The sequence below is a fragment of the Helicoverpa armigera genome, chromosome 15, assembly GCF_030705265.1.
Source record: "Helicoverpa armigera isolate CAAS_96S chromosome 15, ASM3070526v1, whole genome shotgun sequence".
Classification (NCBI taxonomy): Eukaryota; Metazoa; Arthropoda; class Insecta; order Lepidoptera; family Noctuidae; genus Helicoverpa; species Helicoverpa armigera.
The window spans coordinates 2,639,754-2,658,815 of NC_087134.1; the positions used below are offsets into that span (position 1 = coordinate 2,639,754).

The following is a 19,062-nucleotide window of genomic DNA, read 5'->3' on the forward strand; positions in this document are numbered from 1 at the left end:
TAAATAAAGTGTATATATTCTTATTTAAATAAAATTAATACTTATAAAGCTTAAATTAATTATTTCTGTGTATTCATAAAGTCACATTCGAATTTTATTGTCCTTTCTGTATATTCATAAAGTAACACGTACTATTTAAAAACCGTAAATTACCGATGGTAAAAGAAAACACACTACTTTCCCATAAACAAAAATATATCTCTGGCAACACCACGATCATCGACGAACAAATGAAATACGGCAACGTCACGCACGTATTGAAGTGGTAGAGTGATTGTTCATTCGGCGTTCTGAAAAACTAGTAAATTTACAAATTGTAATTTTAATTTTCTACTAAAAATGGCAGATAGTAAAGGGTAAGTGTTCATCAATGTATATTACTAGTAAGCGAACCATTTTTATGTGTTTCACAACTAATCGATGCCCTGCACTAGAAATGAATCTTCAAAAATTGGCTTGTCATCATGTCTGAGTTACAAACCGACTCATAGAAATCGAAATTTGCAAGTTCACCATAGAAAATGTTTTTATTTTCATTAGTATAGCCTAATTAGATTGATATTTTAAATGACGATGACGCCAAAGTAAGTTGTTCTAATTAGAACAGGACGCTTTGGTTATTTTTTTGTGGTGATTATTATTTTTTCTTGTTCGGCAGTAATCCTGATGATTTATCGACCGCGATCCTGCGCCGCAAGGACAGGCCCAACCGTCTCATCGTGGAGGAGGCCGTCAGTGATGACAACTCCGTGGTGGCGCTCTCACAGGTCAGCCCTTTGTCTTTGGCCGGCGCCGCTATTACATCGCATTATTTTCCATGGTGACCTTAAATATGCTTTGTCAGCATCATGCAACATTGATGTCATGTAAATGTCACCATCCTTACTCTAAAATGCTTTGTTTGCATCCCTGAACATTATCATAAACATGGAGGGACCTTCCATAGCAGTTCAGGAAGCCATTTTTTTTCCAAGTATTTTTAAAAGTAAATATAAAATATCATCACTATTTAAACTTTGGACCATCATAGAAGAATAAGTTAGCTATTGAAATTACACAAAAAGTTCAATGACCTTGTTTGTCTATTCTACCGGTCATTATAATTTGTGAATAAGGATATTGATGTTTGCCATGACTACACTCACTAAACATAAACTGGTATATTGATGAAATACAAGAACATCACTTACTCTCTAGCCTCACACAAAAAAAATTAAAAACAAAATAATGAATCACACAATAAGTTTTAATAATAATCTAAAGAATCATAAATTAGAACAGGTGTAAAATCATCAGGCCATAATATTATGGTTTCACATTAATTAACATAATTACTGATGCATTCAACAGATTATTGTTTGCTTTCACTGCAAGTTGCATGTTATTGTACAAGCAACAAGTTCTTTTTATACAAAGTCTTAACATTTTTTTGGTCTACTACTTTCTGATATGATTTTAAACAAAAATATTACTTCAATGTTACACACAAAAGTTTATATACCTACAAGTATATGATTTTTAAAATATATTAATATAATAAGAAAATGAGGATTCTGTTTTTTTCTTTGTACCCTAAAGGTTTCGAAATTTACTAGTAACTTGTAGAAGTAATGCAGTCAGGTATCTTATTCTATAATTTATGTTCTAATGAGTTTCATTTACATAAAATAAAGGTCCTGATAACTTGGACGTAGTTATGCAGAAACATTCCAACCCACAAGTCACCCGAAATCGAGTTATTGTGATTGAACAGCCTAAAATTTAGCATATGGTTATCTAAACTCAATATAATTCAACAATAAAACCTCTAGTACCTTTACTAGTTAGAATAAAAAAGAATACAACTGAAACTGTACAGTGGGTTGGAAAGTTTCTGCATAACTACGTCCACTTGATCTTAGAAAACAAAAATACCTGCCATTCAAACAACTTGCAATAAGTTTTCCTCGTGGATAATAATTTAGTATGCAAGCCCCATAGACTAAACAAAGGAGTTGATTTTATGCTTTGTCAGAATTCAGTCTATAACTTTGTACCATTGTTACTTATAAACAAAACAACTAGCATTTGAAATTGAATCTGAAAAGGGATATTCTCAAAGATTTATTTTTTATAATGAAATGATGTTGGTATTTGACTCAAAATTTGGTTTAGAAGCTAGAAAAAAGTTATGATGGTCTTAATTTTATTCTATTTTATATTATATTGTTTCATCAATGTCCGGATTAAAATACTTCAAGTAGACAACATCAATGTCCAAAAATGCGTAATGGTGCCTGGGTGGTACAGACCTAAGTTCATTTCATAATTAAGATGAGTTGCACCATTTCACTGTAACAATAACCAGCTGTATAATAGGCGCCCATAGGTCAAATTGCAGATTTGACAACTGAAAATAGTTCAGTCATTGTTATAGCCAAATAGTGATACTCACACAAACATCAATTTATTATGCTCTAAAAAGGTTACTCATATTATACTTAATTCACACTTACACATACTTTATTTTTATTTTATTTTATTGGCTCACCAACAACTGTTAACACTATAATTTACAAGTTTAAGACTTATGAGATACTTAATCTAGTGTCACAATTACTTATAGGTAAGCACCACATGAGCTAATTTATTGTGCGATAACATAAACATATATTTAGTATAAATAACATAGTTACTCATTACACATTACACTAGTTGGCTAAATTGGTTCTCGATATAGTGATTTAATGACTTTATTGAGCTTGCCAAGTGAATCCGCATACACGTCAACGAGGTCGCAACAGCTATTCAGCAATTTACAAAGTCGGGGTATGGCAGAGTTTGCCCCGAGAACAGTTCTACGTAAAGGCGGATAAAAGGGTGTTATAGGGGCGCGCGGGCATCTAGCAGGGACTCGAAATTTGATCTTGCTCACAATTACATATATTACTTAGGTACATAGATACAATAAACAAATGAAACATCAACAGGCAAAAATGGAGCAGCTGCAACTGTTCCGTGGAGACACCGTTCTCCTGAAGGGTAAACGCCGCAAGGAAACCGTCTGCATCGTGCTGTCGGACGACAACTGCCCCGACGAGAAGATCCGCATGAACCGCGTGGTGCGCAACAACCTGCGCGTGCGACTGTCGGACGTCGTGTCCATCGCGCCCTGCCCGTCCGTTAAGTACGGGAAGCGAGTGCATATACTGCCCATTGATGACTCCGTTGAAGGGTTGACTGGGTGAGTTATAATAATTATGTCTATGGGTAGTCGTTCTTCAGGTGACGGGATTGACATAGGCTTAATTCTTATAAGCTGACATGATGTGAGTGTCTAAGTTCATGGTAAAAGGGTAACCTTATGAGAGTTAGTACTTACGACTGTGTATTTCTATAGTCTAAGCAGACTGCTATGAGTTGTATATTTTACAACTAAATCATAAAATCCATAAGGTACCTTTTGGAATTAAACAATGGAATTAAGAATTTTAAGTATCGTTTAAATACAAGACACACTAAGTCATAGGCTGATGACCTAGTTAACACCTTATTAATTCAATCTATCCAATTAATTGTAATCATCGTTGTCCGCAGTAACCTGTTTGAAGTCTACCTGAAGCCGTACTTCATGGAGGCTTACAGGCCCATCCATCGCGATGATACCTTCATGGTGCGCGGTGGTATGCGAGCTGTGGAGTTCAAGGTCGTGGAGACTGACCCATCTCCCTACTGCATCGTGGCTCCTGACACTGTCATACATTGCGAGGGAGACCCCATCAAACGTGAGGTAGGTTTATCATGATGTTTGCAGGTGCACAAGGCGTGGATGATATTTTTCTCATGCCAGTATAAATACAGTAAATATTGTGATAAGTATAGACTGCTTAGGGTCATTTCGCCTGTTGGCGACCATTTAGTGCAGTTGGCAAGTTTGACGGCGATAATAAAAATGCTCCAGCACTCATTTCCATGTCAAATTTGTGTAATGTATTCCTTATATACTCTATTTTAAGATTAACTTTCAGTTGTATAAGAAATATCTTACGTTTTCTATTTAAATCGATAAACCTCAGAATTAGGCGTTTTACCCAGTTTGCGTCCACAAAATCCAATTCGCGTCCACCCATGGTCCAGTTCGCGTCCAGCGGCTTTGAAAAGGAATATAGGGGTGAAATTGTTAAGAATTAATAAAGAAAGATTGTATTTGAACAATTTCTTTATTTAACAATACACTTAATTATTAAAAATCAACATTATCATCATTTAAAATTCACTTTACAAAATAAAAATAATTCTTCTCAACATTGGTTTAAGTAACTTAAAATTAGGCAATTTATTTTGAAACTTGAAGAATAAACAGTAATCAATTCTGTTAATTTTACTCTAAATCACAGGGAATGCTTAAGATCCGCCTTGATTATACTAAGTTTTTGGCCATATTATTATTTTTTTTATTAGCCTATGCTGTCCCACTGCTGGGCAAAGGCCTCCCCCATAGCCTTCCATTTTTCTCTGTCCATCGCTATTTGTGGCCAGTCCGAGAGGAAGCTGTCCAAGTCTTCTCTCCAGCGTTTTCTTAGTCTCCCTCTCGGTCACCTTCCATCCTCAGGGATCCAGTGTGTGGTGATGTTGGCCCACTTGTCCGGGTGCATTCGACTTCAACTTTGCAGACTTATTGCCCACATCTACTATGCCCGGATCTTGGACCGGATAATGGTGTTGCGTAGGTATCCGGTCACTAAGCCGTATGCTGAGCAGGCTACGCTCCATGCTCCTTTGGCATACTTTTAGCAGGACTTTTGAGATTCGGTCAAAGACCAAGTCTGAGCGCCGTAGGTTAGGATGGGCAGAATACACATGTCGACTAGTTTCCGCTTCAGACATAAAGGGAGTTCTCCCTTCATGGACCAGTAGCTCTTCCAGGCGTTTTCGATCCGTAGATCGATTTCCTTTCATATTAAATTAACAAAACAATTTAATAATTTTGTGTAAACATACAACTAAAAGAATTGTTGAGTCAATAAATTATCAGACAAGGTAGCATATTCTTTGCATATTTTTTATCGATTTATTCTTCTCTCGAATAACATTTAACGCTTTATTTAAATCTTCTTCTGTGTATGTTGTCTTTTCCTTCTTTTTTCCTGTATCGGAAGAACTTATCTTAAATGAAATTACTTATATCAGTTGATAATTTAATTATAACCACGTATATATCTTAATAAAAAAATGTACTGTTTAATATATTAATATTAAACAGTATGTTTTAATTATTTTTTATAAGCAAGTATTTAACGAAAACAGTGGACGCAATTTGGTTTATTATTATAGAGGATAGTTTTAGTTCGCGTCCATTGTGGACGCAAAGTGGAAGTTTCGTAAAATTCGATGTAGTAATTCGCGTCCACCTTATTTTACTCGTTAAATATAAAAAACATTACCAAATTCATAATAAACATTATACTTTTATTCATCATTAAACTGTAGAAATAGCTATCTATCCTAAAATTCACATAAAACAATATAAAACTTACCATCAAACACGCCGCTGCACACAAATTTTTATCTAAAATTCTGCGTGTTTTCGCTTTCTTGTTGAAGAGCCTAGACTAATTATTTTTTCTAAAAGGATTGGTTGGACGCACAGAACGTTTGTCTATCTGTGCGTGCCTCTTATACATTAACGTATTAGCGGTAATGACTTTTCGTTTGATTAGTGTGTTAATTGACTACGATTTTTAAAAGGAGATCGGCAAAATGGACGCGAACTGGGCTATGGACGCGAACAGGCGAAATGACCCTATATGTAATTGGTTTCCTTGATTATTTTAAACAATTATTTTCTAACAACTTTGAATAAGATACTATTGCAAACGTTTTTTTGCTGAATAAAATACTCGTGTTAGTTTTGAACACATTGTGTAGGCAATAAACTAAAAACAAAAAAAAAAACAGGGACAACTAGAGGACACAATGAATTAATTCTTGTTTTAGAAACAGCACAGTAACTTAATAGCACCTACGCTTGCATCATTGTAGTTAGTTTGTTCTGGAAATCATTGGAACTGTTTTTTTCTATGACATTCTATGCCACAGTTAAAATTGGATTAACAATGACTCACAAAACCTTATGAAACAATTATAAGTCTACCAATTCATTCATTATCATAAGGTCAAATATAGCCTAGCTAGAACAATAGCGAACTACAATATAGGCAGTATTCAATGAGTGAGTAAAGTTATAACAAAAGCGGTTCTCACAAACGCAACATATTTCTCCTTATCAGTAAAAACACGGTTCTATAATCTCAGTGTTGGTTGATACCGCGAGTGTGTTCCACGGTTTATATCTTAGTTATTGCGACGGGACGACGTTTTTGATTCTTTAGTTTTGATTGGGAAATTACTTTTTATTATGTGTATTGTATTGGATAAAAATGTTGCCCCCATTTTTATTTAGACATATTTTAATTCAACAAGGATATTATAATACATATATTCTATTTTTTTTTCTGAAAAGTACTTTAATATAATTTTGTTATACAATGTCAATATTTTTTTGTAATATGTTAACTGTCCAAATGTCGAAACAATTTTGGGTCACTATGAAACAAATAGTCAATAATAGATCAAGGTGGAAGCTTATTAGAAAAAGTGAGTAAATGAAATTAGTTAAAAAAGCGTGTTTAAAAAAATTATTTATTTATCTCAAGCGAGGGAGCAATCAGAAATACAAATTCATATTAATTTCAACTTTGTATCACCAAACCACTATTATATTACACCATTTCTTCCAAAACTGCTTCTAACCACCTAACTTCCCCGTCACCAGGAAGAAGAAGAAGCCCTGAACGCTGTTGGGTACGACGACATCGGCGGTTGCCGCAAGCAGCTGGCTCAGATCAAGGAGATGGTGGAGCTGCCTCTGCGCCACCCCTCGCTGTTCAAGGCGATCGGTGTGAAGCCGCCCCGCGGTATTCTCATGTACGGGCCCCCTGGTACCGGCAAGACGCTCATCGCTCGCGCTGTGGCTAATGAGACCGGTAAGATTTGTACCCTTAAATTGTGCAACTTGTGTGACGTTTCATAAGAAGCAAAAGACTATTTGATTTCAAATACATTTTGTGCATATTTTTTTAATAAAAAAAGTAGTTTAGTTATATCTGAATTATTCAATCATACTTTATAAGAACAGGATATTTTATAAGAACACAGTTTGAATTGACTCTGTTCATCATCATGTATATAGTTTTGGAATAAAGTAAGTCTGATCAAAATAGCCACATCTAAATGGACAACTTAATTTTTTTTTTTTAATAAAATATCAATTTCTGCATACATGAAGTTACTATGCACAAGTGCACAACAGCATCCATACATATTCAGCAAGAATGATATCTACGGTGCAAAAACTATTCTCATAGTAACATTATTATTCTCCAACAGGTGCATTCTTCTTCCTGATCAACGGTCCTGAGATCATGTCGAAGTTAGCCGGTGAATCCGAGTCCAACTTGCGCAAGGCGTTCGAGGAGGCCGACAAGAACTCGCCAGCTATCATCTTCATTGATGAGCTGGATGCCATCGCGCCCAAGAGAGAGAAGACTCACGGAGAGGTTGAGCGTAGGATCGTGTCGCAGCTGTTGACTCTTATGGACGGTAAGTTCCTGCTATATCGACCTGTTTTAGGTGCAGTTTATAACATTTGGTCATCAGCTGCGTCTGGTTAGACTTGAAGCTAACCACGAGTTTGGGACAAGGGTGTTCAGATGATTAGGTGGATTTTGTACGTATGCTTGACTTGTGGAATCTTCTTCTAAAGATTTAGATATGAGTGACTTATTTATTCTAGAATTGCATAGTAGGATTTGTTACTGAGGTTGACACAAATATGAATTTTGAAGGTGAACAAAGGTTTTGTATACTGATCAGTTATGTAAATTTTATGTTTGTGTAGGCGTATATTTATAAATACTAGGCTCTTATATATACTTGGTACCAAAGTGGAGTTAATTTAGTAAACGATATTTATGAGCTGCGATTTCCTTGCTTTCCTTTCCCTACCCTGAATAGCTAAAAAACTAAACATAAAAAATGCTACAGGTGATCATACACATATCCAATTACATGAAACATTTCGACTCAAATAACTTAAGTATTAAGCTAGCCCACGGCAGCTTCGGCCTCATTAAACGCTGACCGTGAGCCCATTAGCCTGACATATCGATCGTTAGTGCTCAGCCGTTATCAATCACATTTACGATGTACGGGCGACGAAATATATGTAAGCTAATATCAAAGCGACAAATAGGTATGCTTGATTTGATTTTCAATCCTGCAGTTATGAACCTCGTGAACTGCAAATTAAAGCTGTTCATGCTTCATGCGCTTTGATTCGGAACTACTTTCCGCACGAGTAGCCTATGTTTCTTATGTGCATATAAGCTACATTTCTGCCAAGATTAATTAAAATTCGTACAGCTGTTTGCGCGTGAAGATGTAACAAACACACACACACAATCACAATTTTTCGCCTTTGACATATTAGTGTGATTTAGCAATACACAATATTTTGTTTGTTTCAAACCAACTTTTAGTATTTTTTTTTGTAAGTATGAATAATTAATTCATATGATTGAGAACTTGTGTAGGAAGAACTTCTCTTTTTCAATAGGAGATAATTAACCATCATAATATTCGCCATCAGGTATGAAGAAATCATCGCACGTGATCGTAATGGCGGCCACGAACCGTCCCAACTCCATCGACCCGGCCCTGCGTCGGTTCGGTCGTTTCGACCGGGAGATTGACATCGGCATCCCGGACGCGACTGGACGTCTCGAGATTCTGCGCATCCACACCAAGAACATGAAGTTGGGAGACGATGTTGATCTCGAACAGGTGATTTTTATTTACAAGCTTTTTCTCGAGATTTCACCGACACGCTGAAGGAACAACTTCCCTTAACTGGATTGGGACTAAAAGTACCTACCTCCCCAACAATTTTCAGCTAAATTGGCAGTTCTTGAGTTCTAATGCAACGATTTTTTTTATGTTGGTGATGCAGAAGCTTCTATTCTTCTCATGGTAATATTTCTTATAATTCAGCCTGGGATATGTTATTAATTATCCTAATCATTGATGTCTTGATGTTAGATTTGCTACCTGTTCAATAGTCATTTTGAACTCTTCCTTTGTGGGTCAGATGTCAGTCTTCGGCAATATTAAGAATTAGATGCCCCTTTTTTACTGATCGAAAAACTAACTACTACATCACAGTTATTAGTGTAAACAATTCCTAAACTAATATCCTCATTTTGTTATAGATTGCGGCAGAATCTCACGGCCACGTGGGCGCCGACTTGGCGTCACTCTGCTCTGAGGCAGCTCTGCAACAGATCCGTGAGAAGATGGATCTCATTGATCTCGAAGACGACCAGATTGATGCCGAGGTCCTCAACTCGCTCGCCGTCTCTATGGACAACTTCCGGGTAAGTGGAGATTATGTGTAGTTTATACTAAAGGAAAATTATGTCGGTGATTGGTTAGGTAGTAACAAGTTGTATTGAAAAAATGTGCTGTTAATTTTTATCAACAATAGATAACGTTTACTAAAGTGTGTAATGTAAATTATTTGCACACTATTGTGAAATACAAATAACATAGTCAAATAATTTAAAGGTATGCTAATAATGCCTATAAGATTCATGCTTATTCTCTGAGCTCCTTCCATTGGTATCCTTATATCCTTAGCTACATCCTTATCCAATTAATTATTGAAAACAAAAAATGCCAGTAACATAAATGCGTGTTGTATATTGAGGCAGGTCCAGTAAGTTACAATATTGAATTTATTAATCTACCACTTGGCACAAACTCTTGTTTTTTTTGCAAATCAATCAAATCGTTGTTGTTTACATTGTGTTTACATTTTAAATAGTAGTTCCAACATATTCTACCTTACAGCATACATATGTATTACTGTAATTAAAAACTCTAGCACCACCTGTCAACATGTAACAAAAATACATTACCAATTCCTTTCCCTAGTACGCCATGACGAAATCATCGCCATCGGCTCTGCGCGAGACAGTGGTCGAAGTCCCGAACGTGACGTGGGGCGACATCGGAGGCCTGCAGAACGTCAAGCGCGAGCTGCAGGAGCTCGTGCAGTACCCCGTGGAGCATCCCGACAAGTTCCTCAAGTTCGGCATGCAGCCCTCGCGCGGAGTGTTGTTCTATGGACCTCCGGGTTGCGGTGAGTGACTGTACTACAAGAGAATTGGGAAGAAAGGTGTATATTGTAGTAAAATGTTAGATTGGGTTAGTTAGATACTTTTTAATTCGTAAGTCATGTTCAATAAGCATAATTATCATTACCCATGATTGGATCTTTGCATGAAAAGGACCTTCAAAGATGCACCGAAATGTTCGCTCCCGCGCTTTTTATTTCTATATAAAATCTTTCTGAAACTGTAGTGATCAGATAGCGTTAGATAACTCGTTAAGGTTCTCTCCTTGTATATTTTTGTAACGATCAATTTTAACTTTACACCATTTCAGTAGGCACTTAACTAAGGGTTAATATTATTGGCAGGACTTTTAACACGAATACTTTGTATTAAAAACAAAACAGGTTACTGCTTAAAATACTAATAAGTATTATTGTTTTCATTGCATTTAAGACACATTTTTATTCAAATGAGTTTTTAAATAAAAATAGTTATCAAGATTGTTTATCTTCAAGGGCCTACTCAAATGGAGTATAAACACACTTGATTTCAAGTTACCCACACTTGTAAATCGATGGCCGATTCTCATCTCCATATTTCATTGACTTGTGCAGGTAAGACTCTGTTGGCGAAGGCGATCGCTAACGAGTGCCAGGCTAACTTCATCTCGGTGAAGGGACCTGAGCTGCTCACCATGTGGTTCGGAGAGTCTGAAGCTAACGTCAGAGATATCTTCGACAAGGTATGTAACTCACACAGACACAGAAAGTAAAACAATACTAAATGAAACTTGTTAACAAAAAAAAAACTGGTTTCAATAATATGCCTTCTTCCAAGTCTGACAAATACTATGCTGAAAACTGCATCGAAATCGGTTAAAAGAAACGCGAGATAATCGCGCACAAACATACATACATTCTGGTTAATCTGATCACCACCTCTTTCTGGAGTCTGTTTAAGAAGTAGAAACTTTTGCTATTTCAGTAGTTTATAAATTGTATAAAGTGGTAACTGTTGTTGTCAAGTAGAATGGTCAACAATTTCATCACTATAACTTTTTATAAGCAAAAGTATACAAATAAGGAGCAATGTTATCTACATACTACGTAACATGGTTTAACTAGAAGATTCACAATGACATCTAACTCATATAAATAACATGTGACTGTTGAGCAAACTTTGTATTATACAGTGTTTTTTAATTGACATTTTTTGTTTTGGATTGTATTTGTGAAACTACAAAGTCTATAAAGCTTGAACCTATTTCTTCGTGACCAGGCTCGGTCAGCGTCTCCGTGCGTGCTGTTCTTCGACGAGCTGGACTCGATCGCGAAGTCTCGCGGCGGCTCCGTGTCGGACGCGGGCGGCGCCGCCGACAGAGTCATCAACCAGATCCTCACTGAGATGGACGGCATGGGCGCCAAGAAGAACGTCTTCATTATTGGTGAGAATTAGATAATAAAACTATAAAACTTAGTTTAGAAATGGGAACTAGGGAAAAATATAAGTATTTGCGTATAACTGACTTGTCATTGGCAGAATCGTCGACATCTACACTGTTTGACATAAAATAGAACTGTGCTCGCTTTAGATCAATATTTAATTAGATAACAATATTTTATACATGTGTAGGAAAAAGAAGAATTTGTGCTAATGACAACATAATGTATTTAAAACCGTGAAGCAAGCATAATAGTCAATACCTATCTATAATCTATACTAAAATTATAAAGAGGAAAACTTTGTTTGTTTGTTTGTAATGAATAGGCTCAAAAACTACTGGACCGTTTTAAAAATTCTTTCACCATTGAAAGCTACATTATCCACGAGTAGCATAGGCTATATTTTATCCCGATATGGAGTCACCACGGGACGCGGGTAAAACCGCGAGAATACGGCTATAATAAATAATGGTATTATGTATGCCGTATGACTTTGGAAAACTAGGTTACCTTGCGTTTAAAAAATGCTTCCAGTCACAGCTATATACAGTATAGTATAGTAGTTACAGCTATATACCAGTGTTTCACATACTCTACATTAAATTGTATGTAGGTGCGACAAATCGTCCCGACATCATCGACCCTGCCATCCTGCGACCCGGGCGCTTGGACCAGCTCATCTACATCCCGCTGCCCGACGAGAAGTCGCGCGAGGCCATCCTCCGCGCCAACCTGCGCAAGTCGCCCATCGCTAAAGACGTCGACCTCTCTTACATTGCTAAGGTAATGTGCCACTTTATATAGATAGATTACTACTTTTCATGATAATTTTACAAAGTATGTACAGTTATCGGCACGGATATTGAGCCCTGACCTTATGCGTACGGGTGCGCAAAGCGATCCCCACTCTTCTGCCGAGAGCTCAATATCCGTGCCGGTAACTATATGTAGTCTGTAATAGTCTGTATACTCACTGTGAGTAATAAACTTACAAGATACTGTAATACATGTAACTGAGGGATGAAATTTTTTTTTCGATGTACATACCCGTGTGGGGTATCAATGGAAAGGTCTTTTAAAATGGTATAAAGTTTTCTAAAAAACATTTTTCTTAAAGTGAACGGTTTTTGAGATATCAGCTCTCAAAGTCGTAAAAAGTATGTGTCCCCCCCCCTCTATTTTTATAACTACGGGGTATAAAATTCTAAAAAAAATAGAGGTGATGCATGCTAATTAACTCTTTCAACGATTTTTGGTTTGATCAAAGTATCTCTTATAGTTTTTGAGATAGGTTGATTTAACTGTAATTTACGGAACCCTTCGTGCACGAGTCCGACTCGCACTTGGCCGGTTTTTTATACAAATGTTTGACCACAAGACCAAAATGCTTCGCAGGTGACACAAGGCTTCAGTGGTGCCGACCTGACAGAGATCTGCCAGCGCGCCTGCAAGCTCGCCATCCGCCAGGCCATCGAGGCCGAGATACAGCGCGAGCGGACCCGCCAGCAGCAGCCCGCCGCCGCCGTCATGGACGTAAGTCAGCACTCGCAGCTCACAGGGTTTCATCGCCGACCTGATAGAGATCTGCCAGCAAACGAGCCTAAATCCATGATGTCATGTGACTATCAACAGTGCTCTCAGTCCCAATGAATCAGTTTATTTAAATTTCTGATGCCTATTTCTTTTGAAGTGTTGCCATTGGATGTTATTATAAATGTATTCATTATTTATTTATCCCGACATCATTTATTTCATACGTATTATTCTCGTAGATGGATGAGGAGGACCCCGTGCCGGAGATCAGCCGCGCCCACTTCGAGGAGGCGATGAAGTTCGCGCGCCGCTCCGTGTCAGACAACGACATCCGCAAGTACGAGATGTTCGCGCAGACGCTGCAGCAGAGCCGCGGCTTCGGCACCAACTTCAGGTTCCCGGCGAGCGGCGGCGCGGCGGGCGGCACGGGCACGTCGGGCGGCGACCAGCCCACGTTCCAGGAGGAGGGCGGCGACGACGACCTCTACAGCTAGGCGCCTACACTACACATAGAGATCGGTTCACTAGCGGGCGGCGGGCGGCCTCTCGCCCTCCACAGAATAAATATTATAATATAAAAACGGCGTGCACCTCTTTGCGCGTCGCGGTCGATTCAATTTCAACCAATCTGTGTCTAATAATATGTAAATGTATTTATTTTATAATTGAATCATTCGATAGCATTTGTTTCTGTTCCGATTTGCTTATGTTTAGTTGTAATTGGTAAAATAATGTTTGTGTATGTACCGCTCGCCCCAGCGGCGGGTATGTAAGATCATATGATATAGAGTAATTGTTAACTTTACTGTATTTGCCAGATCCTGTGCGTAGGCGGTGTTGGTGGGGATGCCTAGGCAACCACGCCGACTTAACACAATATTACAGTGATTTTTTTAATAAAAGATTTTTATAGACTAGACATTGGCTTTTATTTGTATAATCCATTGATCACAAAAATTCATGAATCCTGGATAATGTAATGTACACGAGAGTCCGTTGAGTTTTAAACTACACAATATGTGTCTTTAACGCGCACTTATATGCTATGACTTGGGGAGGAAGCAAAATAGCATTCCTCAACATCTAATTATATTATGTAAATGTTGCGGAACATTTATTTTACAATTATATAGAATTGTCGCATGAGATTGTGGTAATGTCTGTTGCGAACATAATAATATAGAGTTACGTTGTGTACGCACTACGACAAATGGCGCGACAAGCGACAGTGACGCGAGCGAAACACGTGCGACCACTCCCGCGGCGGAGCGATTTGCAGGACACTGCAAAGTTGCAGCGCCACGTAAATTGAATGTTGCGCGTCACATTACGAGACAAAATTTATCTTAGTGTGCTCAGAACAGTTGTTTCCAAAGTAATGAGATCAAGCAGTAAGAAGTTATGCACGATGTGTCAAAATTATTTGTATTGTACTTAAGCTAATATAATACAGGATTTTTTTTGCTTGCCCTCTAGGGGCTCCGAAACTACCGATGGACCGAATAAAAAATCTCACTCACTGTTGGATAGCTGCGTATTTCCCTTTCCGTGTTCAACTGGCGACACCGGTCTCGCGAAATCCACACGCTTTTGTTTTACTACGGAATCCCACGATCCCGTGTTCAATTCGCGTCAGCTGAGCACGCTTTTGCGATCAAGTGGCGCTGGGTAAGGTTTAACAAAAGCGTGTGCAGTTGAAATGAACACTTTTTTGACTTGACTGTTTGAGTCTTCGAAAGCGTGTTGAACTAGCGACGGTATTATTCTATAGTAGACAGTAGGTTGTATTATTAACTCAATATGATTTCAATGAAATATAAAACACAATACAATTAATGAAACATTTATTATCAGCACAAAAATAACAAAAAAACACCGACAACTATTTTTCTAAACGTTCGTTTTGGTCTATGTTCACAGCGATATTGTGTACACGTTCTTTTTAACAGGACGGCCGGACTGAATTCTACCACTGCTGGATAATTGTTTTTGATGCTGTCTCGAAATTATGTAGATATAGGTTGGACCTTTATTTTTCGTGAACGTCGTATTTTCTTATCATGCATGTATGGACCAATAGCGGAAGGAGTCTGCCATCAAGATAGTTCAGATGAATATTTTTCAGTATTTGTGTGTTTACTGGATTTGATTCTTCTTTAAGTACTTTGATTATTCCCTGCTTCGGCCCGCACGATTTATCCCGAACATTTACGAACGCGCTAAATCAGTACGGATTTGTTTCGAATAGACACGTTAAAAAACCTTGTTCAGTTCAATTCCACACGGTTTTGTAAAACTCCTTTTAACGTTGCTTGATAGCAAAAGCGTGCTCAGCTGACGCGAATTGAACACGGGATCGTAGGATTCCGTAGTAAAACAAAAGCGTGTGGATTTCGCGAGACCGGTGTCGCCAGTTGAACACGGAAAGGGAAATACGCTGGATAGCTACACTCTTCCCGAATAACATCGGCTATAATATCCCGGTACGGACAGTACCTAGTTCGCGGGTGAAACCGCGGGAAACCAGCTACATTATAAAGTAAGTTGTGGGTTGGGAAAGGACACGCGCTTGACATTTAATTAATTATCTGTAGGTACTTTGTCCAGACAATGTAGATTTCTGAAACCGAGATTATTATTCACAGTTAATTTAGAAAAAACATTAATATTAAATATGAATTACAAAAGAAAAACGCAACTGTTACAAAAAATAGTTTATTTATAAAAATACAACAATAAAATTAGTAATTATAACAATCTCAAAAGCCCTCATTCAAGGCACATAGATGTTATAATAGAGAAGTAGGATAGAACCATAAATACCTTTAAAGACCACTAGTAATAAATATATCTATAAATTAAAATAAGCTATGAACAAAAATAATCTAAAGACAAGAAATAAAAATCTTATTTTAATTTCAAGGTTTATCTTTAAGACCTTTCTTAAATATTTCTTCAAGTTCAGGTGAATCTCCTATAAGCGCCCTCAAGGAATTCGCCCTGTCCATCGCAAACGATGTATCACGTACGGCTGTCAGGCTGGCGGGTGCAGTGCAAGGTACAAGATCAAACTTTTCTGTTGTCTTTGCCAGATGGTATATTATCGATCCTGCAGTAGTCCTATTTTCCATAAGAAGATGCAGCTCAGTTTCAGATAAACAAGTGCAGAAGGTTTCATATTCTACATCGTCACACTGAGTGGCCGTGTCTCTCGTTTTGGATTCTTTAGGTTCTGGTGATGGCACGACAACGGACCCTCTCGCCTCCTTGACCATCCTCCTTAAGGTCGGAAGTGGACATATTTCGTAGTTAGGCAAAAAAGGCGGATTGTAGATCGATTGTCTCATATAAACAGGCAAGTGATCAGTCAAATGCTTTTTAGCTGCTTTGAGACATACGCATTTTCTGGGCTCAATAGACTTTAAGTAACCCTCCCATTTGGATTCTAACTGACTTTCTGGGCCTGGTATGCCTGCTGATATGTGATGTTCAGTCATTTCTTGTTGTATGGGCGCTGCTTTGGGAGATTTGCTTGAGTCAATTGTCGGTTTCGAGGTATCAGTGTCGGTGCAGAAGCAGTGAGGTGTTTTGCAGACGCCACAATGTATAGCCGCTCCTCCTATGTTCGGGAACTCTTGCTCCAATACTCGCACTAAGGAACTTTCTAATTTTAGTTCTTTCAGTTGTTGCGATGATGAGTACCTAATAGGTACATCGTGTTCATAGAGGTGATCATCTCGGAAATCGATATCGTCCCCGCGCTCGCCATGTATGTATGATTTAGCTTTGTTACTGAACTGTTGGAAGTTATCACAAGCTGCGTACAAACAACGCTTATTTATTACTATGACTGGCATGACGGATGTGCTAGATGTACAATGCATTGGACAGAGATCTTTGTCAAGGCGAGGACCGTCTGGGTTATAACGTTTATCACAGAAGAGATAAAATGGATGTGGTTCAGGTCTCGGATCTTTGTAAATGTATTCACATTTAAAGATACTTTTCGCGCTCGGATTACTTAAAGCTTTGTCCACCTGCAGCAGCATCAATTTTTCCATGTTAATGAAAAACTCAGCATATTCTGGCAACGAGGTCAGACAGTACGTCACAAAAGTTTGGAACGTTTTCACAATGTGCGAAACTTTCTTCTTCCAAATGATGCTGAACTCTAGCTGTGTCTTTTCTTTCTCCTGGTGACACAAAATATTAAAATCTTTGTAGTCTATTTCATCCTTTAAGGTCTTGGCTTTTTTCTTGTGTTTTTGACGACTATCTTCGATTTCCTCATCACATGTTTCTCGTTCTTTCAAGGCTACATAAACTTGGCAGGCTAAACGTTGGCATTCTAAGTATTGCCTCAATTTTTCAATGGTAACATGTTTCTCTACGGCGGTGTCGTGTATTTTATTTTTCGTTGTAGTGTGATGCCTTGCTAGATTTTCAACAAATTCAGTTCTTGATCTTAACTGGTCTATATTTAGTTTATGTGTGTATGTATCGTATAAACCAGTCGCCTGCTGGTGTAATAGTGTTTTGTACTTATTCTGCATTTTTTGAAGAGCTTCATTTTGTATTCTTTTGATTTCACTACACGCTGCTTCAAATAATAAATTTTCTATAATATTAATAGATGATCCGTATAAATACTTAAACTGGTCAAATGTATGTCGTATTAATTCAGTGTTCCTAGCTGCAGCTTCCTTAGAAATGTGCTCACGGTGCTGGCCGCATTCGTTTTCAACTAAAACTTTCCATCTCTCGTCGCTTTCAGCAATCATTTCGCTTCTTTTTGCCAGCATTGACTTCATCTTCCTATCCATCATTTTCACACAAATGGCGTCTATACCAAGATAGTTAAGTTTCGACAGATATTCTTTCTTCAGAGGTTTTAAGACTGTTCTGCCATCTAAAAGGTCTTTTGGGGGGACGTACCAGTCGCCTCCGCCGCCTTTCATGGGAGGTTCGAGGCCGGCTAAGACTTTAAGCTTCGGACTCATGCTCTTGAAGTATACGGCTGCCAGTGGGGCAGACATCTTATTTCTAATGAGGCTTTGAGATGGTACTTGGTTAGTTTCCATGAAGTGCTTCCTTAGGCGATAGTTTTCACTCAGATGTTCGGCACTCATGATAGCAATAAAGTTGCTTTTGTATAAATAATAATATATAAAATTAATATTTTAATCACAAATATTACAAAAAAAAGAAGTTTCTATAAAATTCTCAGCAACATTAACTTGTCAACATATTTTATAAACTGAACGTCAAAGCGACGTTCAGTTTATATAGTTCTAGAAAAAGTTGATAAACCATAAATCGGTGAGTTTTGTTTTAACAAGAAAATAGGTTTGCCTATAACTTATTATAGTTATGGTGCACAATTATTTTAATGTAACAAGCACAATCGAATCACGAGTCGGTATAGTATTGATTTCAGACCCAACGCGTCCCAGGCCAAACCCTTCATGGCGGGGTTCTTAATGTGAAGCGATATCGAAAAAACATTTTATTAGATGTTTACAATAGGTGGCTATCTTGCAATCCTTAAGATAAGACATGTGCTCCATTCAGGCCGAACGCTATTTCATCGGCTGCATGGGTGCAGTTGCAATTTTAAACGCTATGAGTGAAAGGACAATCAATTTCACTGCGTTTATATGAACGTGGCCTTCCTGAGCCATTCCAATATAATTGTTTGTATTTTGTCATAGTACTGTATGGCAATATTAGGTAACCCATCAAAGGATACTGCTAAATAAAATAACAATCTCGCTTAAAATCGTATATTCACCAAAAAGCAGACACCGATGTTTGAATAATTTGATGAGATCTATTTCTTTTTACTGAATATTTCTATAAGTTCTGGAGCGTCA

General features: G+C 37.8%; 2 protein-coding genes across 3 annotated transcripts; one reads left to right on the top strand and one right to left on the bottom strand.

Moving 5' to 3' along the window:
- Window positions 1-194: 194 nt before the first annotated feature.
- Ter94 (Transitional endoplasmic reticulum 94) lies at window positions 195-14,108 on the top strand. 2 transcript variants are annotated; one of them, XM_021327343.3, is made up of 14 exons: window positions 195-356; window positions 659-767; window positions 2,970-3,223; window positions 3,577-3,769; window positions 6,815-7,025; window positions 7,429-7,641; window positions 8,690-8,883; window positions 9,309-9,473; window positions 10,033-10,240; window positions 10,829-10,956; window positions 11,493-11,658; window positions 12,270-12,439; window positions 13,052-13,189; window positions 13,429-14,108. In XM_021327343.3, the coding sequence occupies exons 1-14, from the start codon at window positions 340-342 to the stop codon at window positions 13,681-13,683; spliced, it is 2,421 nt and encodes an 806-aa protein (XP_021183018.1). In that variant the 5' UTR covers window positions 195-339; the 3' UTR covers window positions 13,684-14,108. The 2 variants fall into 2 exon arrangements, with proteins under 2 accessions (XP_021183018.1, XP_049701346.1); XM_049845389.2 differs by lacking the exon at window positions 195-356 and adding an exon at window positions 564-584.
- A 1,782-nt stretch (window positions 14,109-15,890) lies between these two features.
- On the bottom strand, window positions 15,891-18,449 carry LOC126055493 (uncharacterized). Its single transcript, XM_049844763.2, has one exon. It carries the CDS (start codon window positions 18,316-18,318, stop codon window positions 16,108-16,110), a length of 2,211 nt encoding a protein of 736 aa, XP_049700720.2. The 5' UTR covers window positions 18,319-18,449; the 3' UTR covers window positions 15,891-16,107.
- Between the last annotated feature and the right edge of the window lie 613 nt (window positions 18,450-19,062).